Source organism: Physella acuta, unplaced genomic scaffold (assembly GCF_028476545.2).
Source record: "Physella acuta isolate Inbredline_101_S28 unplaced genomic scaffold, ASM2847654v3 ptg000516l, whole genome shotgun sequence".
Lineage (NCBI taxonomy): Eukaryota > Metazoa > Mollusca > Gastropoda > Physidae > Physella > Physella acuta.
The window spans coordinates 812,492-838,382 of record NW_026732035.1 but is presented as its reverse complement, the minus strand read 5'-3'; the positions used below and the strand labels follow the sequence as shown (position 1 = coordinate 838,382).

Below are 25,891 nucleotides of genomic sequence, written 5' to 3'. Positions count from 1 at the left end.
ATGGTCCCTGTAATGGTCCCTGTACACAACGGTCCCTGTACACAACGGTCCCTGTACACAATGGTCCCTGTACACAATGGTCCCTGTAATGGTCCCTGTACACAATGGTCCCTTTACACAATGGTCCCTGTACACAACGGTCCCTGTACACAATGGTCCCTGTACACAATGGTCCCTGTACACAATGGTCCCTGTAATGGTCCCTGTACACAATGGTCCCTTTACACAATGGTCCCTGTACACAACGGTCCCTGTACACAATGGACCCTGTACACAATGGTCCCTGTACACAATGGTCCCTGTACACAATGGTCCCTGTACACAACGGTCCCTGTACACAATGGTCCCTGTACACAATGGTCCCTGTACACAATGGTCCCTGTAATGGTCCCTGTACACAATGGTCCCTTTACACAATGGTCCCTGTACACAATGGTCCCTGTACACAACGGTCCCTGTACACAATGGTCCCTGTACACAATGGTCCCTGTACACAACGGTCCCTGTAATGGTCCCTGTACACAATGGTCCCTTTACACAATGGTCCCTGTACACAATGGTCCCTGTACACAATGGTCCCTGTACACAACGGTCCCTGTACACAATGGTCCCTGTACACAATGGTCCCTGTACACAATGGTCCCTGTAATGGTCCCTGTACACAATGGTCCCTTTACACAATGGTCCCTGTACACAATGGTCCCTGTACACAACGGTCCCTGTACACAATGGTCCCTGTACACAATGGTCCCTGTACACAATGGTCCCTGTACACAATGGTCCCTGTAATGGTCCCTGTACACAATGGTCCCTTTACACAATGGTCCCTGTACACAATGGTCCCTGTACACAACGGTCCCTGTACACAATGGTCCCTTTACACAATGGTCCCTGTACACAATGGTCCCTGTACACAACGGTCCCTGTACACAATGGTCCCTGTACACAATGGTCCCTGTACACAACGGTCCCTGTAATGGTCCCTGTACACAATGGTCCCTTTACACAATGGTCCCTGTACACAACGGTCCCTGTACACAACGGTCCCTGTACACAACGGTCCCTGTACACAATGGTCCCTGTACACAATGGTCCCTGTACACAACGGTCCCTGTAATGGTCCCTGTACACAATGGTCCCTGTACACAATGGTCCCTGTACACAATGGTCCCTGTACACAACGGTCCCTGTAATGGTCCCTGTACACAATGGTCCCTGTACACAATGGTCCCTTTACACAATGGTCCCTGTACACAACGGTCCCTGTACACAGTGGTCCCTGTACACAATGGTCCCTGTACACAATGGTCCCTGTACACAGTGGTCCCTGTACACAATGGTCCCTGTACACAATGGTCCCTGTACACAGTGGTCCCTGTACACAATGGTCCCTGTACACAAATGGTCCCTTTACACAATGGTCCCTGTACACAACGGTCCCTGTACACAACGGTCCCTGTACACAATGGCCCCTGTACACAATGGTCCCTGTACACAATGGTCCCTTTACACAATGGTCCCTGTACACAACGGTCCCTGTACACAGTGGTCCCTGTACACAATGGTCCCTGTACACAATGGTCCCTGTACACAGTGGTCCCTGTACACAATGGTCCCTGTACACAATGGTCCCTGTACACAGTGGTCCCTGTACACAATGGTCCCTGTACACAAATGGCGTACGTGAACTGAACATATGTCGAGCGGATGTGGTGACAAATCACAACGAGTGATGCGGTGTGGTCAGGTGATAGAGCGCTCGACTGTTAACCCGAAGGTCTCGAGTTCGGATCTCGATCAGGACTCGAAACTGAAGAGAAAGTAAAACGTGTCTGGGCATAGCCTAAATCACTTTATTACTTTATTTGCCCCTCCCCCCCCCCCCCCCCCCCCCCCCTTAAGCATTATTTAAATACGAAATTATGTTTTGAAATTAAAAACATTGCATTGCAAATCATGTTAAAACAGGTGATAAAATTAATGACATTACGATAGGCAGAACCCCAGAAAAACAAAGCTATAATTGAATATCATGTGTTCCAATAGTTCCTCCAATATGTGGAGGACAATTTGTGTGTAGGCTTTGAATACAATGGTTGACAATGTTATGGTTTTGACTTGAGTATTTCCATCTGTTTTCGTTTGTTAACTCGGTCGTATAGCTATTTTAATTAACTATTTCTTTAATTAAGTTACATCTTTTTCTACTTAACTGAAATACTTTCTTGAACTTAAATGTCAATACTTTGTTCCGAGGCTTGAATTATTTTCTTGCTCTAGTAAAATGACGTATCAAAGTGTTGAGCTCCCAGCAGCAGCGGCGTAGAGCTGAGACAAGGAGATCGATCGATCAATCTAATAATACGATGTGAGCTTATTTTTTGACCTATTTTTGTGAGCTTAACGTGGAAAGGTTGACGTGGAGTTTCCTGAGCTATTCTTGTAGGGATAGTGCATCGGATTCGGAGATTAGATGAGCTAACAAAATACAGTTTCTTGTTGCTGATGTCAGAAGTACAACCTGGGGGGAGGGGGGGGGAGGGAGGAGATCGAGGGGGGAAGGTGGGGGGGGGGGGTGATGAACCTTGCGAGAGGTTGTTTACTGTGGATGATTAGATTAGTGAGAGGCTGGTTGCTTAACTTTACCTGGGATTAACTTTACCTGGGATTAACGCTTCGATAGCACGCCCGCGAGAAATCGAAAGACGACAGTTAAGAAAAATATTGGAGGTAAAGTGTGGGTGGCTAAGTAAATAAAGTTACCCAATCGAGCCTAGCGGTCAATGGGGCATACAAAATAGAGATAACCTGTTTTTTGTGAAATTGGCACATGAAGAGATTGGTCAGAACTATACCTAGCCCCCTTAACTTTCCCTAATGTGAGCCAGGTACCCATCAGAGCTGGATGAACTCAGACGTCATACAGACACAAGCCCGGGATTCTAACTAGAGATTTTCGGGTCAGAAGTTGAGCCCCTTACCTGTCGGCAAATATCGTCCCTTGGGGGGAGGGGGGGGGGGGTGATGAGTATGTGTATATTTTAAGGAATGGTGGGGGGGGGGGTGCAGATTCAAAATGACATGGAACAGATCAGGGGGAGATACGGGGGGGGGGGGGGAGATGCTGGAATGACAGTGCTTGAGGGGAAGAGAAAAAGAACATCAACAAACTAGGTTTTTTGTGAACTGTGGTCTCGTCCTTATGCTCCCCATAGAATTAGAACGCCCTTATGCTCCCCATAGAATTAGAACGCCCTTATGCTCCCCATAGAATTAGGACGCCCTAATTACTTTTATGTTCTCTATGGAACTAGAAGAATGTATGGTATTTCGAGATTGGATGTTGCATCGATTACAACCAACAACACTTATTTGGAGGCACCTAAAATATTTTGGCCCAGGCTGAAACCATGCCACTAAAAAATAATAATCCGCCACTGCAATTTAAGTTGTGACCTTGTTGTTGTTGCATGAAGAGTTACTAAAGCGGCGATCATGGTGCTGATCATTTAATGAAAAAAACATTTATATTTTCATGATACTTTCGCTCACTAAAAGATATTTTTCAGAGTGTAAGACATCTCTAGGTAGTGCAAGACCTATTTAAGTCCTGTACCCGGTCAAGGATAAAAGCAATTTTCTTTAGACTCTTTCAGTAGGTTTGTTATTGAGTGGCTAATCTATAAAAATAAATGATTACCATAATGCGAGATTAGCCAGGATATGTTTCAGCAGACAGAGTTATGTTGCGTAACTTTGTTGCAATTAAAATGTTCTCGCCCACTAGAGTGACATTTGCGTACTTAACTTGATAGCATGAAGAAAGTAGGCCAGCACGTGCTTGTGACATCTACTTTTTTAGCTGACCTAATCAAAACAGCTACTGACCTACTTAGATTCGGGTCTTCTAAAAATAGCTTCCAAGCAGAACTATTTGTGTTGTAGTAAACTAACCTTTGAATAGGGAAAAAGAGCTTTGTCCGACACCGGTTATGTTTATTTTCACCCACAGAAGGGATTCTCTCTCCCTCTCTCTCTGTCACGATGGAACACCTTGAAGGAGTTAATGCTAAATGAAAGCTACACACAATCGCATTAAAATATGTGTGTTTCTTTCGGCATCTCTTCATCTACCCCCCCCCCCCTTGAACGAAAGATAATTTATATAGAAAATATCTACTTTTACACTTTTACAAGCGTCCGCTACCCCAGGAAAATTTAATCCGCTCCCCCAACTCCCCACGGTAAAAAAGTCTGAAAAAAAACCCCACTGCTAACAACATAATTTAATCAACTATAATTTTAAATGTAATAGATTGAGTTAATTGTGAGGTCAAGGGAACTCACTCTCTGTATTAGTATTATATTTATATTGTTATCTTGAGTGATGTCCCTTACATGTTGTTATCTATATATAGTTGTCTCTGGCCACTTCCCTCTCTCTTTGCAACATGGCGTCTGTACATAATAAAGACTGTTAACAACCAACGCGGCTTCTCGTCAGTCATTACAATCCACGTCATTTGGCGACGAAGGATAAACATCTACTAGAAAGAGCACCTACTTACGCAAAAAAGAGGTTTGCTAGAGCTTATTAGCTAATTATTTCTAGAATTATGGCGCTGTATGGCCAAATAAAAGAATTTGATGCGAATGATGAAATCATTCAAGATTACCTAGAGAGGTTAAGCTTTTACCTAGAAGCAAACAACGTGACGATAGAAGCCAAAAAGAGAGCTGTTTTGTTAACAGTCATAGGGCCTCAACAATTTAGGCTACTAAAAGACTTATGCGCACCAGCCAGTCTAACTACCAAGAGCTTTAACGAGCTGAGCAAATTGCTAACAGACCACCATGCGCCTACCCCATCAAAGTTTTTATGTAGAGCTAGATTTGACAGTAGGACTCGTCAACCAAACGAGTCAATATCAGAATATGTTGCTGCTTTACGTCATTTAAGTAGATTTTGTGAATTCGGCGATACGCTGTCTGACAGACTATGTGAAAAGTTTGTGACAGGTGTAAACAGCCCTGATATTCAAAGAAAGTTGCTGCTCGAGTCAGATCTAAAATTGGAAAAAGCAATACAACTTGCAACTTCATACCAGCAGTCATCAGATGCGGCGAAATCTCTAACGCCTTCAGGGATCCACGCAGTAAACAGCAGGTTAGTCGATAAACATCAACCCCAACAGAGCATTCCAACTTATGCTAAACAGCCTGCTCGTTCAAATCCTAGATCTAAATCTAGTAATAATTATCAAAAATGTCATCGATGCAAAGGTCCCCATGCATCTCATCGGTGCAAGTTCAAGTCTGCAACTTGTTATAAGTGCGGTAAGCAAGGTCACATTGCCAAGGCCTGCTTTGCAAAGTCTTCGTCTGTTGCTAAATCTAGCCAGTCAAGACAGTACCGCAACCAAAGGCAGCACTATGTTAACTCTCACCAAGACTACCTAACCCAACCAATGAACCACTCTACCTGTGAAAATGCTCAAACTGATTCGCAGCCGGATTTCAACCTGTTCTCTGTGAATTCAATAAGTCATGCTCCCATCAATGTACAAGTTAATATCAACGGTAAGAGCATCAGCTTCCAACTTGACACTGGAGCATCTCTAACAGTCATAACAAAGAAAGATTTTGACGCAGTCACAGGAGGATCAGTGCCTCTACAGCCATGTCACAAGTGTCTAACAACATACACTGGTGACAATGTTCCGGTAATAGGAGAGTGTATGGTTCATGTAAGTTATAATGGTCAAAGTGTTAAACTTCCTCTTCTTGTGGTTGAAGGAAATGGACCGCCATTACTAGGTAGGAACTGGTTAAGCGATCTTAAGTTAAATTGGGAGAGTATTTGTTCATTGAAGAATGTAAAAGAATCTAGTCTTACTTCACTAGATAAAGTTATATCTGAAAATAAATGTGTTTTTGGTAATTCAGGTTTACTAAATGATAGAACAGTGAAGTTAAGCATTAAAGACACAAATCCAAGATACTGCAAAGCTAGAGTTCCACCTTATGCAATGAGGAATAAAATTGAAAATGAGCTAAGTAGATTGGAATCTAATGGCATTATAAAGAAGATAGACTATTCCGATTGGGCGACACCCATTGTGCCAGTGTTAAAGAAGGATGGTTCTATAAGAATTTGTGGAGATTATAAAACTACACTGAATAAGCAAATAGAGCTAAATAGGTACCCTATACCTAACATTGAGGAAATTTCTTTGAATTTGGCAGGAGGAGACAAATTCACTGAATTAGACTTTAGTCATGCTTACACTCAACTAGAACTGCATCCAGATTCAAAAGTCTATACGACAATAAACACACATAAAGGACTCTACCAATATGAAAGACTATGTTTTGGCATATCATCCAGCCCTGGAATTTTCCAAGCTGTCATGGACAGTATTTTTAAGGACATTCCAAATGTTTGTGTGTACTTTGACAATGTGTACATAACTGGTAAGAATGACACTGAACATCTTAAAACACTAGATAAAGTCTTGAAAATTGTTGGTGAAAAAGGTTTAAAGATAAACAAAGATAAATGTCAATTCATGCTGACAGAAATTAGTTTTCTTGGTTATATATTGAGCAAACAAGGCATCAGGCCTCAACCTGAGAAAACAAAAGCCATTAAAGAAGCACCCAAACCTGAAAATACCCAACAACTAAGAGCTTTTTTGGGCTTGATAAATTACTATGCAAAGTTCATAGGGAATCTGTCTGGTAGACTATCACCACTGTACAAGCTGCTACAGAAAAATGCAACTTGGCACTGGGGTAAACAACAAGAAGCTGCTTTTAACACAGCAAAAGAGGCTTTGTCTGCTGACACCTTACTAACTCACTATGACCCAGGGAAAAGACTTATATTAACATGTGATGCTTCACCAGATGGTGTAGGAGCAGTCTTGTCCCACATGGATGAGAAGGGTGACAGACCCATTGCTTTTGCCAGTAGATCTTTGAACCAGGCTGAGAAAAATTATTCTCAGTTAGATAGGGAAGGCTTAGGCATCATTTTTGGTGTTAAGAAATTTCATAAGTTTCTGTTTGGTAGGAAGTTCACCATCTTTACAGATCATAAACCATTGCTAGGTTTATTTGGAGAAAACAAAACCCTACCTGAGCATGCCTCACCAAGAATTCAAAGATGGGCTATCACACTAACTGCATACAATTATGAATTGAAATACAAACCTGGATCTGAGAATAGTGCAGATAGTCTGAGTAGATTACCTTTAAAAAACCAAAGCCTGAGCTATGTACCAGAAGATGTATTTGTTCTCTTCACTATCATGGATAACTCCAATATAAATGTGAATGATATTAAAAGAGAAACACAAAAAGATGAGTGCTTAATAAAAGTATATGAGTACTGTAAGAATGGTTGGCCTAAAGAGTCAGTGAATGATGACTTAAAGCCATATTAAATAAGAAATAAAAACCCTTTGTGAAGATAATATAAAAGATGGAGAAGATGCAGTCCATTATCAGTCAGAGTTGCCTAAACAAAGTACTTGTAACTTAATAAATGATTATGGTGATATGGCAATTTCAAATGTTTTAAAGAAAATACATTAGTAAGAAGGAATGTGATCATCAAACAACTTTGCTAACATCATTAGCACTTACAGAAACTAAAAGGGGTAACATCAAAAGAAAAGAGCAAAGATTTTTGCCATTTAATACACCCATTTCAAATACAATATCACAGTTGCAAAGTGATATTGTCCAGAATATTACTTTAAACAGTATTTTTGGTTACCAGGAAAGCACTATCAGATTACCTGAGAAAATTGATCAATCAAAGAAATCTATGTCAATTAAGAATCTGAATAATAGCATAATACTTTCAGATGCCAATTCAAAAATAGTTCCATTAAATCATGACAACTCATGCATTGAAAGAGAATTTGGTGTTAATAAGAATGTGTATCTAAGAAATTATGGGAGAAAGGAAAAATGGATACCAGGTCAAATTGTTCAATGTACAGGACCTGTGTCTTATAAAGTTAAAAATAACTTGTGCAGATAATAAGTGTGAATCTATCAATCCCACCAAATCTGAACAGTTCACACCAACTCAGTTGTTCCACAACCAAGTTCTGTTGATATGAGTGAACCAAGTTGTCTAGAGTCAGAAAATGTAAATTCTGGAGTTAATGATTTAAATCCTAGACCTCCTGAGATAGAGAATCCAGATGGTCAGAATATTGAGTCACCAAATCAAAAGCCACTGAGAAGGTCAAGCAGGACAATCAAGGTCCCAAATAAGTTAGACCTATGATTCTAAAGGTCAAAAGGACTTTGACATTATTGTTTTGTGTCTTGATTATGTTGTAGCATATTGTGCATTGTTTGTAAGTATGTAATCTACCATAGTGTTCATGTTACAATATAATTGGTGATTTTAGGATACTATCAATTGTTCTATTGAGAGATGTGTTATTGTGTTCTAAGGGTAAAGGGATGTAATAGATTGAGTTAATTGTGAGGTCAAGGGAACTCACTCTCTGTATTAGTATTATATTTATATTGTTATCTTGAGTGATGTCCCTTACATGTTGTTATCTATATATAGTTCTCTCTCGCCATTTCTCTCTCTCTCTTTGCAACATGGCGTCTGTACATAATAAAGACTGTTAACAACCAACGCGGCTTCTCGTCAGTCATTACAATCCACTTCATTAAATAACAAAGCTTGTAAGTTCTTGTATAAACTACCAAGTTTAACAAGTTTAAAATACAATATGAAAATATTAAGTTCACTTTCGAACTTGTCACTCCATGGGGCAGGTCAAGTGTAAATATCGTTTAGTTAATAATATATATATTTAGGTATTGGTTTCTTTAAAAATTATTACTATTTGGCGATAAATTACATACTAGATCTATATTAAAAATAAATTGAGAAAATTAGGCCTACAAAATCTTTTTTTTTTAATTTCGTTCTTTATATGGTTTTAGTTTAACCGCAAGTGTTCTTTACAATTATTGTGCATTCCGCTATTTAGTAAAATATTTATTATTGTTTTTCTTAAACTTCATTTGAAGAGATTACAAACAATACATAAATAACTTAGGCCAAGTAAAAAAAGTAAAATAATAATAATATAGATAGCCTATAGACTATAGAATATAGATCTAGATTTAAGATCTTAAATATAGATCTAGGCCCTATAGATTTAGATTATCAAATAATCACTAGTCTGTAGTGTGTGTGTGTAGTCAAGTGTAGTATAATCATAGTGTGTAGCCTATACTAAGTATACTATTACTTAGCTAATGGCTAATGAATATCAGAATAATGAATGATGAACTGATCAATTACTAATTTTTAGTAATTACCATTCATTATTCGCTCTAATTAAATCTATACTAATCTAATTAATAGATCTAGTAGAAAGAATATTAATTAGGCATCAGTTTAGTTACTAATTTAGCAGTCCACATTGCTATTCAACTATCAATGACAATTTAAAATTCGCATAGAACAAATCAGGCAGGTGAAATAGGATGTCCTTTTTAATCAACTAAATTCACAGTTTCCATTACACTTTTCCCAAGTTGTTTTTTCTCTTACCAAAAATCTAAGGGACAGGTCATTTTTTTTATCCAGATATATGCCATTAATCACGTCACAAATGATTAAAAAATTAACAAACTTAGGCTTTTGATGGGTTTGTACCCACACCTTCCGGAACAGCAGCCACCCACATTTCCACCCAACCACACTACTCATTTATGAGAAAGTGTTTTTAACATTTAATCTATGAAAAACAGCCATGACTGTGAATAGCTTAAATACGGCTATTCCCAGTTGACTGGGAATAGACACTTCGAAATGTTATTTTCACAAAATGTCACCTCACAACAAAAATCATAAGTATGATAATAAGATCTAGAGTTAGATCTAGTTTAAGTTTAAAAAAAAAAAAAGAAACCTGTTTTCTTTAACATTAAACTATAAACTAACTACATCTAGTACTAGTACTAGGTAGTAGATCTATTCTAGTTCCAGAGAGGTAGGCCTATTAAATTGCCATGTTCCTGTCAAAATCAAGATACTAACTACTATTGAGTAGTCTAACTACTAACTAACTAGATACAGTATGAATACTGTTGAGTACATTGTCTGTAGAAATTTATTTAAAAAGTAATGCCATTATTCGTACTTTTAAAACTACAAATCAGATCAAAATGGTTAGGATTTGACACCATGTTATTATAATTATATTAATCATAATTAATTTGTTTGTTGTCCTCTCAAGCTAAAAAAAAAGGATAAAACTGTAAAACAGATTTATTTGTCTGTTTGTTTTACCACCTAACAGCTAAGCGACTGGTATTTTGTATTTTTTTCAACTGCATCAAGTAGGCCTATTTAAGCAGTAGATGACCTGATATAGGGCTATTTATTATTGACTCATTTTTGAAGTGTGTGTAACAGTATAATCTGTAATACTCCTTTCCCTTGCAGTGTAAGGTCTATTTACCAGGACCAAGAATCTTCAATAATACATTATTGTTTTTACCTTATTCCTGTTTGTTCATTATTATCAATAATTACATTAAGATCATTATTATGATATTTAATCAAAGCAGGCTAAATTTAAAGCCAACTTTTATGTTGGACTGAGAAAATACCATCACAGATAAAACTTCAATGCAAACCTGACCAAAGTGCTGACTTGCTGAAGTCTTAGAGTACACCAAAATAGTAAGTGCATCAGTTAAGAGACAAAATATTAACTTGATATAAACTCTTGCTCGCTTATTGATAAATTATTATATTGATTAAATAACTAATTAATTAAGTGGGAGTAGTTACTAATTTTCATCAGTTTTGTGTTCTAGAAAAACATTTTTAATGAATGAAGAAATTGTTGTCAGACCATGTCAGACACTGAATCCTGTAGTACAACATGCCCAGTAGAGTCGCCACTACCCCAGAGGTCGTTACAGAATCTGGCCATCAGGTTCCCAGAGCTCCAGCCATCTCGCCATCTGATGGACCTGAGTCGCTGGCCGATCTTCTCAATTTTAGATGTGGACATGCTCGCTTCTGTCAGGAAAATATTTGTGTTTGGGAACTCGGGAAATGAAGCTATTTACATCACAGCCTCAGATGATGTTTACGCTTTTGGCTCCAACTGCAGCAACTGTCTAGGGATAGGTAAACAAATCTCTCTCTTTCCCTGTGGTACACAATCTTTCTTATTCCTTGTATGATAAAGTAGCTGTAATTATTTCCAATTGACTTAAAAATATGAATACTTTTTAAAATTTTGTTTTAAACAATACTGTAAACTGATTGAAGTGCATAGATTTCAAAACAGGAAAGTTTTGTGGCAAAGACTAAAAAAATCCAGTTTCCCTACACTACAGTATACTCCTCTTAATGTATATCTGTGATTTAGTTTATTTTTTAAAATCATCCCCCCCCCCCTTAATTTGTTAGCTGTCATATTTAGGAGCATGTGAAATAAGAAAAATTTCTTCTGCAGGAAAAGCTTATAAACAATATTTCAAGATTTTGCTCTCAGTTTTTTTATCTTATACAGCTGAGAAGTTTATTTGATGAAAATCTTTCAGGAGACTCACACAGCAGCTTTGAGCCCCGCAAGATTGAGAACTTGTGTCAGAAGAATGTCATTGATATTGCTTTTGGTAGTGGACCCCATGTTGTGGCTCTCACTCAAGGTTTGACATTTTCCTGGCATTACACTGAAATGCTTACAAAATATTTTATCTCTCAATTGATTCATTTTTGCTTTTTGTTTGTAGGTAATAAAATGTAAGATTTTTAAAAACATACTAGAGATGGTCTAATAAAATAAAAAAGTCTGTCTAAAGAAAAAAAAATATTTCTACATATATGTATTTATTCTAACCAAATGTAAAGCTTGTGTTGGGTCGCTAGGGATGGATTCAATAACAAGTTGAGTACTTTTACTTTTAAACTCTTCCAGCTGGAGAGGTTTACACATGGGGACATAACGGCTACTGCCAACTGGGCAATGGAGGCTCAAGTCCTGGCTTCTCTCCCTTCCTTGTCTCAACTAATTTGTCTAACAGAATGGTGATCAAAATTGCCTGTGGGAGTCACCACACAATGGCCTTGACCTCAGACGGGGAGGTGAGTAAATGTCATTAGCCTGATAAGGGCTGATTAGATTTCCATGAGTAGCCCAGACTGGGCAGAGTGTTAGTTTTCTTTAAGGTGATCACTGAGCTAGTAGTTCCATGAGTAGCCCAGACTGGGCTGAGTGTTAGTTTTCTTTAAGGTGATCACTGAGCTTGTAGTACATACAAATCTGGCTACAACAGGAATGTTTTATCTTGTTCAACTTGGATTCCTGTTTGTGTTATAGAAATAATAAAGTGTTCATAATAATGTAAATTTACCCATTCCAGATTTTTCTGGTAATTTAGGCAAGCAAATAATAATCCTTATAATTAATTAGGGTATATAACAATTATACTTGCAGATATTATCTTAATGTATCTGAAATAAGAATTGTGTCATGACCTTGACCCTGTGTACCATTCAGATTTATGCCTGGGGACAGAACAACTGTGGCCAGGTTGGGACAGGATCAACAGCCAATCAGCCCGCGCCCAGAAAAATAACTGCTGTCATTGGTCAGATATTTATAGCATCAGTTTTTTAAAACTCCCCCAACAACAATATTTTTGGTAGAAATTTTCTACATTAGAAACTTTACTTTTTATACACACTTAACTACTCAACCAAGATACCAGATATCTTAAGTTTCATTACAAACTTTTGTTGCACCAGGTTCTAGGCTAGCCGTGGCTATAGCCTGTGGTCAAACATCTTCTGTGGCTCTCCTGGACAACGGAGAGGTCAGTTGTTTGATTGATTCCTTCATTAAGTTTGGTTACCTAGTTAGTTATACATTGTTTATTACTCTCTAATGTTGTCATTGGAATGATATAACTATTGCAGAATGTTTCATAAAGAAATTTTTCCCATTTTGAAGGTGTATGGCTGGGGCTATAATGGCAATGGTCAGTTAGGTATTGGCAACAACGTGAATCAGCCCAACCCCTGCCGTGTCCATGCCTTGCAGTCAATCATCGTCAATCAGGTAACGAAGATTTCAGATTAGCCAACTATTTAACATCATATAGAAAAATGTGATAATACCACAATATTTTTATATTGTATATAAATTTTACATAAATCTTTGTAAGATTTGACAATCACTGTTACTCAAAGTAGAGAAAATTTGAGGATAAAATCTTTGTTATGAAGATGTGTTCCAATCTTCAAATGTGTTCCTGTCTTCAGATAGTTAACTGTGTTCCTCTCTTCAGATAGTTAACTGTGTTCCTATCTTCAGATAGTTAACTGTGTTCCTATCTTCAGATAGTTAACAGTGTTCCTATCTTCAGATAGTTAACTGTGTTCCAATCTTCAGATAGTTAACTGTGTTCCTATCTTCAGATAGTTAACTGTGTTCCTATCTTCAGATAGTTAACTGTGTTCCTATCTTCAGATAGTTAACTGTGTTCCTATCTTCAGATAGTTAACTGTGTTCCAATCTTCAGATAGTTAACTGTGTTCCTATCTTCAGATAGTTAACTGTGTTCCTATCTTCAGATAGTTAACTGTGTTCCTATCTTCAGATAGTTAACTGTGTTCCTATCTTCAGATAGTTACCTGTGTTCCTGTCTTCAGATAGTTAACTGTGTTCCTGTCTTCAATAGTTAACTGTGTTCCTATCTTCAGATAGTTAACTGTGTTCCTGTCTTCAGATAGTTAACTGTGTTCCTATCTTCAGATAGTTAACTGTGTTCCTGTCTTCAGATAGTTAACTGTGTTCCTATCTTCAGATAGTTAACTGTGTTCCTATCTTCAGATAGTTAACTGTGTTCCTATCTTCAGATAGTTAACTGTGTTCCTATCTTCAGATAGTTAACTGTGTTCCTGTCTTCAGATAGTTAACTGTGTTCCTATCTTCAGATAGTTAACTGTGTTCCTATCTTCAGATAGTTAACTGTGTTCCTATCTTCAGATAGTTAACTGTGTTCCTATCTTCAGATAGTTAACTGTGTTCCTATCTTCAGATAGTTAACTGTGTTCCTATCTTCAGATAGTTAACTGTGTTCCTATCTCCAGATAGTTAACTGTGTTCCTATCTTCAGATAGTTAACTGTGTCCCAATCTTCAGATAGTTAACTGTGTTCCTATCTTCAGATAGTTAACTGTGTTCCTATCTTCAGATAGTTAACTGTGTTCCTATCTTCAGATAGTTAACTGTGTTCCTATCTTCAGATAGTTAACTGTGTTCCTGTCTTCAGATAGTTAACTGTGTTCCTATCTTCAGATAGTTAACTGTGTTCCTATCTTCAGATAGTTAACTGTGTTCCTATCTTCAGATAGTTAACTGTGTTCCTATCTTCAGATAGTTAACTGTGTTCCTATCTTCAGATAGTTAACTGTGTTCCTATCTTCAGATAGTTAACTGTGTTCCTATCTTCAGATAGTTAACTGTGTCCCAATCTTCAGATAGTTAACTGTGTTCCTATCTTCAGATAGTTAACTGTGTTCCTATCTTCAGATAGTTAACTGTGTTCCTATCTTCAGATAGTTAACTGTGTTCCTATCTTCAGATAGTTACCTGTGTTCCTGTCTTCAGATTGTCTGTGGCTATGCTCACACTCTTGTGTTCCTGTCTTCAGATTGTCTGTGGCTATGCTCACACTCTTGTGTTCCTGTCTTCAGATTGTCTGTGGCTATGCTCACACTCTTGTGTTCCTGTCTTCAGATTGTCTGTGGCTATGCTCACACCCTTGCCTTAACAGACGAGGGCATCATCTACTCCTGGGGTGCCAACTCTTATGGTCAGCTTGGGACAGGCAACAAGGCCAATATGGTGGCGCCTGCTAAAGTCATGTCTCAGGGGGAGATGTAAGTAGGGGGGTCACTGGTCAAACTCTGTATGGGTGGTTACTGGTCAAACCCTTTAGTGGTGGTCACTGGTCAAACCCTGTAGGGGTGGTTAAACTAACTATAGATAATTTATAGAAAAAATTTCTTTTTACCTGTTAAAATTTTGACTGAATGTTTGATTCTTGTGCTCAGACTATCTGATATCTTGTCGCAGGTTTGTGGAGATAGCAGCCAGCCACTACAGCCATATTTCTGCAGCCATGTCGCAGACTGGCAAGGTGTGCATGTGGGGTCAGTGTCGGGGTCAGTCTCTGATCGCCCCCAGGATTACAAGATTCTCCTCCACTGATGATGTCTTTGCTGCGTTCTCCGCACCCGCTGTGTCCTGGAGGATCTACTCTGTTGGTGGGCTGGCTTCAAACTTTTCATCCATTTTGTTAGCTTATCAATATATTGATTTTACATTCTAGGTTAACACTAGCTGCTCTCAACACTGGGTGTTCCTGTTTACCAACATCTATCACAATTTAGATCTAGTTCTCACCATTCTAACACAGGATCTAGTTCACACAATTTTAACACAGGATCTAGTTCACACAATTCTAACACAGGATCTAGTTCTCACCATTCTAACACAGGATCTAGTTCACACAATTCTAACACAGGATCTAGTTCACACAATTCTAACACAGGATCTAGTTCACACAATTCTAACACAGGATCTAGTTCACACAATTCTAACACAGGATCTAGTTCACACAATTCTAACACAGGATCTAGTTCACACAATTCTAACACAGGATCTAGTTCACACAATTCTAACACAGGATCTAGTTCACACAATTCTAACACAGGATCTAGTTCACACAATTCTAACACAGGATCTAGTTCACACAATTCTAACACAGGATCTAGTTCACACAATTCTAACACAGGATCTAGTTCTCACAATTCTAACACAGGATCTAGTTCTCACCATTCTAACACACCATCTAGTTCTCACCCTTCTAACACACCATCTAGTTCTCACAATTCTAACACAGGATCTAGTTCTCACCCTTCTAACACACCATCTAGTTCTCACCCTTCTAACACACCATCTAGTTCTCACCCTTCTAACACACAATCTAGTTCTCACCCTTCTAACACACAATCTAGTTCTCACCCTTCTAACACACCATCTAGTTCTCACCCTTCTAACACACAATCTAGTTCTCACCCTTCTAACACACAATCTAGTTCTCACCCTTCTAACACACAATCTAGTTCACACAATTCTAACACACAATCTATTCTCATCTTACTTAGATACACATTGTCTTTAACAATTTACCTTTGGATTAGATAAATCCATGAACTAAATTTCCCCCTGTAGATTTGATAAAAGGATCTCGAATAGCTGACGCGGTGGCAGATGCCTTTGACAACCAGGTTAGATCTAAACATTATTTGTAATTTAATCAGTCTGAGCATTTTATTTGCTCACATTTTTATTTTTTATTGTTGCATAACATATCATGTTGAGTCAACTAAGACAAGGTTGTTATAATCATTTTTGTGTGCGATAGTTTTAATATCTAGATAATAATTTTGTGTGTGATAGTTTTAATATCTAGATAATACTTTTGTGTGTGATAGTTTTAATGTCTAGATAATAATTTTGTGTGTGATAGTTTTAATGTCTAGATAATAATTTTGTGTGTGATAGTTTTAATGTCTAGATAATAATTTTGTGTGTGATAGTTTTAATGTCTAGATAATAATTTTGTGTGTGATAGTTTTAATGTCTAGATAATAATTTTGTGTGTGATAGTTTTAATGTCTAGATAATAATTTTGTGTGTGATAGTTTTAATATCTAGATAATAATTTTGTGTGTGATAGTTTTAATATCTAGATAATAATTTTGTGTGTGATAGTTTTAATATCTAGATAATAATTTTGTGTGTGATAGTTTTAATATCTAGATAATAATTTTGTGTGTGATAGTTTTAATATCTAGATAATAATTTTGTGTGTGTGTGATAGTTTTAATTTCCTGTGGTTTTAATGTCTTGTGTTGAATGTTGGCAATCTATGTCTCAAGGAAGCCAGTGACATCAAATTTGTGGTTGAAGGGAAAGAAATTCACGTACACAAAGCTATCCTCAAACTCAGGTTGGTTTTTATTTGATTGTGTTTATATCTTCCATCCATCCATCACTGTGTACCAAACTTCAATTGCGTGGCATAGTGGTAGAGCATGGAAGTCTTGAGTCTGAATCCAGTTTCAAGTCAGTATAACGTCCGTAAGTCCACCCAGCTCTGAGGACATTAAGGAAAATAAAGCTGCTGGGCATAGTGTTGACCACACTATCCCTTTATATACCAAGGTCACAAAAACAGGTGAACTCAACATCACTTGACCCATGGACTGTGAAAGAAGCTTTACTTTTACCTATTGCTTTCCTACTAATTAAGTTTTCAAGTCTTGTGCAGAAGTTAAGTATCAGTGTTGACAGATGTCTGATGGTGTTAACAATTTGATCAGTGTTGACAGATGGTGTTAACAATTTGATCAGTGTTGACAGATGGTGTTAACAATTTGAATGTTGTCGCAGGTGTGAACACTTCAGGTCCATGTTCCAATCCTGCTGGGATGAAGGCAGTAAAGAGTGAGTCATTTTTTTCTCCTGCCTGGTGTTGTTAGGGTGTCTGAGGTCAGTCTAAATAACAATATCCACACTAAACAGTACAAAAAATCCTTAAGTCTGATGACTGGATAGATTATTTCATTAACAAACAATTCTCTACCAATACATATACAAATATTCACTTAACCAACTTTTCTGTGTGAAATATTTCACCAATAAGCCCCTTACAACCTGACATATTTTCTTACAACACAAAACTAAAAAGGCTTCTTAGTTTACACATCCCATGTACACTGCTCTGTTGCCAATTATAGAATAACTAGGCATGCTGCCCAGCTTTGCTTAGGCTTTCGAAAACATTGAGAATTTGAATGCTTAATTAATTCGCCCGAGGGTCGGTCTACGACCTCAGGAGTCATGAAGAGGTTCATCCGTGGACATTTGTTTTCGATTTATAGCTCATATAAGGCGCCGGTCAGTCGAGGTCAGTTTTTGACCCTATCATCGTAGACTTTTCGGCCAACCGGCCCCCGTGTTCTGTCACCCCAAGGCAAGATCTGCCAAATTTGAAGCGCCTGCGGCGCCGGGAAGTGCCCTATTGGGCACCCGACAACTTTGCTTTATATATTATAGAGATTAGCAAATTGCATAGATAAACAAAGATTTCAATAAAGTAACTAAGGCCTGAAATACTTTAGTATAGAAATGTATTATTTGAATAGATGAATCTAGAATATCTAGATCTAGAATCCAAATAAATAAAATAAATTTTATGAGTTTAGGCCGGGAAAATTTGTATTGTATACATTTCATGGTGTACGTAGATCTAAATCAAATTTGAATGAAATAGTTCATTTCTTTTTATTCTAAACACGGCAGATGACGTCATTAGTTAATGTATAAGCAATAGTGACGTCACAGTTTTATGCGTTCTTTTTCACATCTATTAATGCTTTTCCGGTTGCATAAATAATACTGTTTCTCTACATTCGAATACGAGAGAGAGAGAGAGAGAAGTGCGCACATGGGGAATTATATATTAGGATATTCCTAACATTGCAATAACATTTTTAAATTTAACAGAAAATGTTTCCAAAACAAAACTAAAAACAAAAATATTTTGCTTTAGACCTAGGCCTATAGCCTATTTTATCTAAATATTGATTGCTTTCTTCTACATTCAAATATTATTTTATTAAAATGTCTTATCAAGTACTTTTGTTACTAAATGGTCAAATAACCACTGTGTCTGCTATTGTCACTTAAAAAAAATAACAGTTAAAATTATTAGTGTGTAAACCATTAGTCCAGGTGGTGTTGGTCTAGCGCAGGGGTCTCCAAACTACGGCCCGCGATGCCTCTCATTCGGCCCGCGGAGATATTTTAGTCCACGGAAAAAAACGTTTGTTGGTGATGGCTGAGGAACTTTGCCCAGAAAAATCAAAGACATGCCTGGAAGAAACTGGCCCCCGAACTGAAATTTGATAGTTAATGCGGCCCTCGGACTGAAAAGTTTGGAGACCCCTGGTCTAGCGCAATAGTTGTCTGAGGTCAGCCTAAATACCAGCTGGTGTGTGTAAACCATTAGACTGAGTTATGTTTGAAACTGTTTCAGGTCCATAGAGATCACCCAGTACCCCTATGTTGTGTACAAGGCATTTCTCAAGTACCTGTACACAGATGATGTAGACTTGCCACCTGATGAAGCTATAGGTAAGTAAAACCTGCCTCGGCAGTTACAAATATTTTAAATCAACAGAAGTCTATGTTTAAGTATAATGTATTTCGATTGAAGGAGATTCCTTAGAGACATAAGAAATTAACAATTTTTACATACTTTAAAATTCTTGTTTTTTTAGTATTCAAAAATACATTGTAAATTTTAAAACAAAATTAGATTCTTATGTATTCTAAGTCTCCTTTCTTTTAATTGTTCATTTAGGTCTCCTAAGACCTTTCCAATAATGGTTCTTCTGTATCTTATAGATCTCCTGGACCTTTCTGTGAACTGGTCTCATGTATCTTGTAGGTCACCTGGACCTTTCATCTGGTCTCATGTATCTTGTAGGTCACCTGGACCTTTCATCTGGTCTCATGTATCTTGTAGGTCACCTGGACCTTTCATCTGGTCTCATGTATCTTGTAGGTCACCTGGACCTTTCTGTGAACTGGTCTCATGTATCTTGTAGGTCACCTGGACCTTTCATCTGGTCTCATGTATCTTGTAGGTCACCTGGACCTTTCATCTGGTCTCATGTATCCTGTAGGTCACCTGGACCTTTCTTCTGGTCTCGTATCCTCTAGGTCACCTGGACCTTTCATCTGGTCTCATGTATCTTGTAGGTCACCTGGACCTTTCATCTGGTCTCGTGTATCTTGTAGGTCACCTGGACCTTTCTGTGAACTTGTAGGTCGCCTGGACCTTTCATCTGGTCTCATGTATCTCGTAGGTCACCTGGACCTTTCATCTGGTCTCGTGTATCTTGTAGGTCACCTGGACCTTTCATCTGGTCTCATGTATCTTGTAGGTCTCCTGGACCTTTTACCTGGTCTCATGTATCTTGTAGGTCACCTGGACCTTTCAATCAATTGGTCTCATGTATCTTGTAGGTCACCTGGACCTTTCAATCAATTGGTCTCATGTATCTTGTAGGTCACCTGGACCTTTCAATCAACTGGTCTCATGTATCTTGTAGGTCACCTGGACCTTTCAATCAATTGGTCTCATGTATCTTGTAGGTCACCTGGACCTTTCAATCAACTGGTCTCATGTATCTTGTAGGTCACCTGGACCTTTCAATCAATTGGTCTCATGTATCTTGTAGGTCACCTGGACCTTTCAATCAATTGGTCTCATGTATCTTGTAGGTCACCTGGACCTTTCAATCAACTGGTCTCATGTATCTTGTAGGTCTCCTGGACCTCTCCAATGCCTATTGTGAGGAGCTGCTGAAAAAGAAATGCGAGGCCATCATTCGCCAGGGAATCTCTGTAGACAACGTGGCAATGTTGTACGCGGCCGCCATCAAGTTCGGAGCTCAGGTGAGTGTACCTGGTCAGGTGGGTTGTCTTGTAGGTCATTAGGTCATGTGTTTAATGACAGATTTAATGTACGTCATTAGGTCATGTGTCTTGTACCATGCCAATGTAGGTCATTAGTTCCTGTGTTTAGCTACCATGGCACTATAGGTCATTAGGTACTGTGTTTAATGACCCTAACCAATGTAGGTCATTAGGTACTGTGTTTAATGACCCCTATCAATATAGGTCATTAGGTACTGTGTTTAATGACCCCTATCAATATAGGTCATTAGGTACTGTGTTTAATGACCCTACCAATATAGGTCATTAGGTACTGTGTTTAATGACCCCTATCAATATAGGTCATTAGGTACTGTGTTTAATGACCCTACCAATATAGGTCATTAGGTACTGTGTTTAATGACCCTACCAATATAGGTCATTAGGTACTGTGTTTAATGACCCTAACCAATGTAGGTCATTAGGTACTGTGTTTAATGACCCCTATCAATATAGGTCATTAGGTACTGTGTTTAATGACCCCTATCAATATAGGTCATTAGGTACTGTGTTTAATGACCCTAACCAATGTAGGTCATTAGGTACTGTGTTTAATGACCCCTATCAATATAGGTCATTAGGTACTGTGTTTAATGACCCTACCAATATAGGTCATTAGGTACTGTGTTTAATGACCCCTATCAATATAGGTCATTAGGTACTGTGTTTAATGACCCTACCAATATAGGTCATTAGGTACTGTGTTTAATGACCCTACCAATATAGGTCATTAGGTACTGTGTTTAATGACCCTAACCAATGTAGGTCATTAGGTACTGTGTTTAATGACCCCTATCAATATAGGTCATTAGGTACTGTGTTTAATGACCCCTATCAATATAGGTCATTAGGTACTGTGTTTAATGACCCTACCAATATAGGTCATTAGGTACTGTGTTTAATGACCCCTATCAATATAGGTCATTAGGTACTGTGTTTAATGACCATACCAATGTAGGTCATTAGGTACTGTGTTTAATGACCCTACCAATATAGGTCATTAGGTACTGTGTTTAATGACCCTACCAATATAGGTCATTAGGTACTGTGTTTAATGACCCTACCAATATAGGTCATTAGGTACTTTGTTTAATGACCCTTACCAATATAGGTCATTAGGTACTGTGTTTAATGACCCCTACCAATATAGGTCATTAGGTACTGTGTTTAATGACCCCCACAATTATAGGTCATTAGGTCCTGGGTTTAGTTTGGTAAAGGGACATTACCCACTCTATTCATGATCCCATTTCCCCACTGATTAGCTACCACTCCATCCAGTTGTTCAACCCTCCATGTAACCACTGTCACCCCTATGCTCTGGTCTTTAGGACTTGCTTACAGTACAACAGAGACATGATGTTAAAATTTATTTATTGAATTTGTGTCTCTGTTCTTTTGATAACACCTTATCATCATAGATACAGGAAAAAAAAGTTTATTTTTAGTTTGTTGTTAAAGATCGCAAATCATTCTATTTTCGGTATCTTACATATTTCTGTTAAATTAAATACTATAAATATTTTTATTTCCAGCAACTTGAAGATTTCTGTTTCCGTTTTTCCCTCAACCACATGACCTTGGTGACCCAAAGCGAAGCCTTCGGAAAACTGGACGACGCCATCGTCAAAGATTTTATTTTCAAGGCTAGCCAGGCTGGGGCATTTAAAAACTGACTATGACCTCGGGAGACTTGTAAAAATGTGTTGCCGTGTCTCCTGGATACTACAATCTTTGCATTTTTTGTCTCCTACACAAAATTGGTCCTGTCTGTTTTAAAACATTTAATTTGTGATAAACTTCACAATATACCAGTGGTAGAGTTGTTGAGATAACAACACATTTTTTTATCCCGTCCAGAAAATGTAAAAAGCCAAGAGTTATTTGCATATCTGAGTAAAACTTTTCACAACTGTTGCACAATAGCGCAATAGCTGTCCTGTTGAACTATGGACAGCACTAGATCTGTCCTGTTGAACTGTTGACAGCACTAGAGCTGTCCTGTTGAACCATGGACTGCACTAGAGCTGTCCTGTTGAACTGTTGACAGCACTAGAGCTGTCCTGTTGAACTGTTGACAGCACTAGAGCTGTCCTGTTGAACTGTTGACAGCACTAGATCTGTCCTGTTGAACTGTTGACAGCACTAGAGCTGTCCTGTTGAACTGTTGACAGCACTAGAGCTGTCCTGTTGAACCATGGACAGCACTAGAGCTGTCCTGTTGAACCATGGACAGCACTAGAGCTGTCCTGTTGAACAGCTGACTTCACAAAAGAGCTGTCCTGTTGAACCACGGACAGGGCTATAGCTCAGCCAAACTCCCTGTTGATGTAGTGGCATTAAGCTATACATTTTTTGTTTACTTTGTTGTTCAACTTTTCTTCTATTTTGATTTAGTCATCGTAGTACATGATTGGGTTCTTTTATTTAAATTTGCTGCCTCAAGTTGAATGTTCAATTTCTGTGTTTGTTTGTGGTTCGACATTTCCAATACCAGATCAGCCCATGATTGGGTTCTTTTATTTAGTTGTGCTGCTGCCTCATGTTAAAAGTTAAATTGTTGTGTGTTCATAGTTAGAGATTTACAGTTTCAGTACATTATTGGGTTCTTTTATTTATCTGTGTTGGTACAAAGTCTACCTGACACGAGTACCACACCAGTTCATCAATGGAAGTTTTTGGCTTTCCACTGTTGTTTCAATAATGTTAATTATCTTCTCATTCCTTATATACATTTATGTATTTTTACGTCCACGTACACAAGTGTATGTTCACACACAGTGAAGTTATATGTTAACCACTGTAAATACCTGCTCATAAAAGATGCCAAAATAAGCTGCCACATTTAGTACTGCTCACATAAATTTTTATATTGTCATGTATTTTAATTATGGGAGATTTTAATTCTTTAAATATTTAATTATTTCTGTAACTACATATATTGACTGTGTGTACAGCTTTAAATCATTAGCTGATATATTTTTCTTTAATCATGTTTTAAACATACCTTAGAATTTGACTGCTAATTCATTTCATATGAATATAATCACAGCGGCATTTAAAACCATATCATGTGATATCTGAATACAAATTGAAATCAAACAAAGCACTAGATATTTATACAGGAATTCATGAGAGAAAGTTATCAGTTTCATAGTTCGACTTGAAGTAGTTCAAGTTCATGTTAGTTGATGTTGACAATGGTCATTGATAATTGCTGCATCACGTCTGATTCAATTTTTAAAAAAAATAATTTTAAACCATGTTGGTCATCTAAGTTTTGATTGGTTACTTTATGTCAGCTGGTGTTTATTTATAGACACCTGCGCCTGCTGCCTGAAGAAATCAGGTTGATGCTTCCAGAATGTTCAGCTGCACCAACCTGCCACTGTTGAACAAACCACTTTACACAGCTCGCAGCAACACATTTTTAAGCTGCTGTTATCTATGAGGTACAAGAATGGTTTTAATCAGTGATCTATTCACAATTTTTACACCACATTTTCTACAACAATCTACTCCGGCTAAAGTGAAAGAAATTTTATTTTCTAACTAGCCAGGTTGAATATTTCTTGGTTGTTATAAAAAATGTATTTTTAATTTTTATGCTGTCATAAAATGGCTAGACAAGTTTGAAATAGTTTCAATGATGGCAATATAGTTTGCCAAAGAAACAAAGCCAGTGGCCACAACTTAGTTGTGAACTTTGACCTCACCATTATGTGAGTTACCCAGTAGCTTCTTCAGTGTCATGCACATAATCTGTGATAATCCATCAGGGTTGTACTTTATGTCAACAAAATGTGCTGTGTGTGTCATATATATTTATTGTATACACATTTCTTGATATTTTATGGATGTCAAATATTTTAATATTATTTAAAATTTATTATTTATTGTGTAAACTGTTGTCATTGCTATGCAACCATCAGTGGCGTAGGTGTGTGGGGGGTGTTAGGGGGCTAGAAACCCCCACCCTTCCCACTGTCCCCCAAAATGAATGCTGTCTGACATGTTAAGTTACTGCTACTGGCAACAGTTTGATCCTCTAGTTCTGTTTACAATTTTTAAATTTGTCAATGTCAGAAAAACAATTTAATATTTTAAAAGTGTCACTTTATAAAATTTACCCCCCCCCCCCCACTCATGACAAATTCCTGCCTATGCCACTGACAGGGAAGCTTGTATGATGTTGCTATGCAACCATGTTGTGTAGGCTTTGGTTGACTCTGTGCCAATGAATATGTTCATACAAATCTTTGAGACACTTGTTGTTTTTGTTGGTGCAATAAACTTGTTGTTTTCTCTGATGGGCCTAGTTCAGTCTTTGTTGACATTCATGCACTCCTATAAACAGCCGTACTAGACAATTTAGTGTGAACAGCAGAGGTATATAGAGGACTTAAGTTTGGTGTGTGGGACAAACAGGTATGTTTGTAGGACATGTTTGGAGTCCTGAATAATTTTCTGTAGGAAACATATAAATAATTTATTCTTTTACATTGTTTTTTCTTGATGTGGAAACTAAAGGAATACATTATTCAAACTAAAGATAATGGATACTCTGTATAAAAAAAAATGCTTATTACTTAGTTTTTTAAATTAACGCAAACATAAGGGGAGAGAACTGTGTTAAAACTAAATGAAGTCTAATTCATGAGTTATCGTTCTTCATCCGCTGAGTAGGAAAGTTACTCTATCCAATACAATATGGAGTGCTGCCCCTACCTTCCATACTTGGATATATTTTTCTACACGCTCCCGGTACCGACAAGGCGTTGCTCTCGCCGTCACGTCGTCTTGTTTATTAAAAAAATATAGGTCTGTTTATATTCATAACACGACGTAAAATGCTCACTCAGTTTTCTTGAACTGGCCCAAAATCTGGTCCCTGCAACTTGCCCGTTAAAATATAGCCCCCCCCCCCCCCCAACACACGAGGTCCCAGACGAGACCTGCTTACAACAAACCTTCCACTCCTGCCCAAATTAAAGCCAAACATTTTTCTTCAGCTCTCACGGGCAAGCCAATTAAATTGCTTTTGGGGGAGAGAAAAGAAAATCGTAAACAAAGCAGTTAATTACTTGATCGATTTTTGACCCTAAGCCGACAGTATCGGCACATAGGCAACCTTCTTCAGCAAACCTGCTAGGTTGTTTGACGTCACTGATTTTTAGTTTCTATGTTATTTCATAGCTAAATCTTAATCTACATGCTAATCTAATACTTAATCCAGC

At 37.8% G+C, this 25,891-nt stretch overlaps 1 protein-coding gene across 1 annotated transcript; it reads left to right on the top strand.

Annotated features, from left to right (window-relative positions):
* The first annotated feature begins 10,614 nt into the window (after positions 1–10,614).
* LOC131944956 (RCC1 and BTB domain-containing protein 1) lies at positions 10,615–24,961 on the top strand. The gene is made up of 15 exons (XM_059305876.1): positions 10,615–10,738; positions 10,912–11,194; positions 11,614–11,721; positions 11,991–12,157; positions 12,573–12,663; positions 12,821–12,888; positions 13,026–13,133; positions 14,817–14,959; positions 15,156–15,346; positions 16,317–16,372; positions 17,027–17,097; positions 17,541–17,594; positions 19,189–19,286; positions 20,485–20,615; positions 22,190–24,961. Exons 2-15 carry the CDS (start codon positions 10,915–10,917, stop codon positions 22,328–22,330), a joined length of 1,707 nt encoding a protein of 568 aa, XP_059161859.1. The 5' UTR covers positions 10,615–10,738; positions 10,912–10,914; the 3' UTR covers positions 22,331–24,961.
* Positions 24,962–25,891: the final 930 nt, after the last annotated feature.

Excerpts from the sequence above, each read along its gene's own strand:
- LOC131944956 (XM_059305876.1), top strand. The coding sequence starts at position 10,915 with ATGTCAGACACTGAATCCTGTAGTACAACATGCCCAGTAGAGTCGCCA. Across the intron at positions 15,347-16,316 it reads CTGGAGGATCTACTCTGTTG|ATTTGATAAAAGGATCTCGA; the intron begins GTGGGCTGGCTT and ends TTCCCCCTGTAG. Across the intron at positions 16,373-17,026 it reads CAGATGCCTTTGACAACCAG|GAAGCCAGTGACATCAAATT; the intron begins GTTAGATCTAAA and ends CTATGTCTCAAG.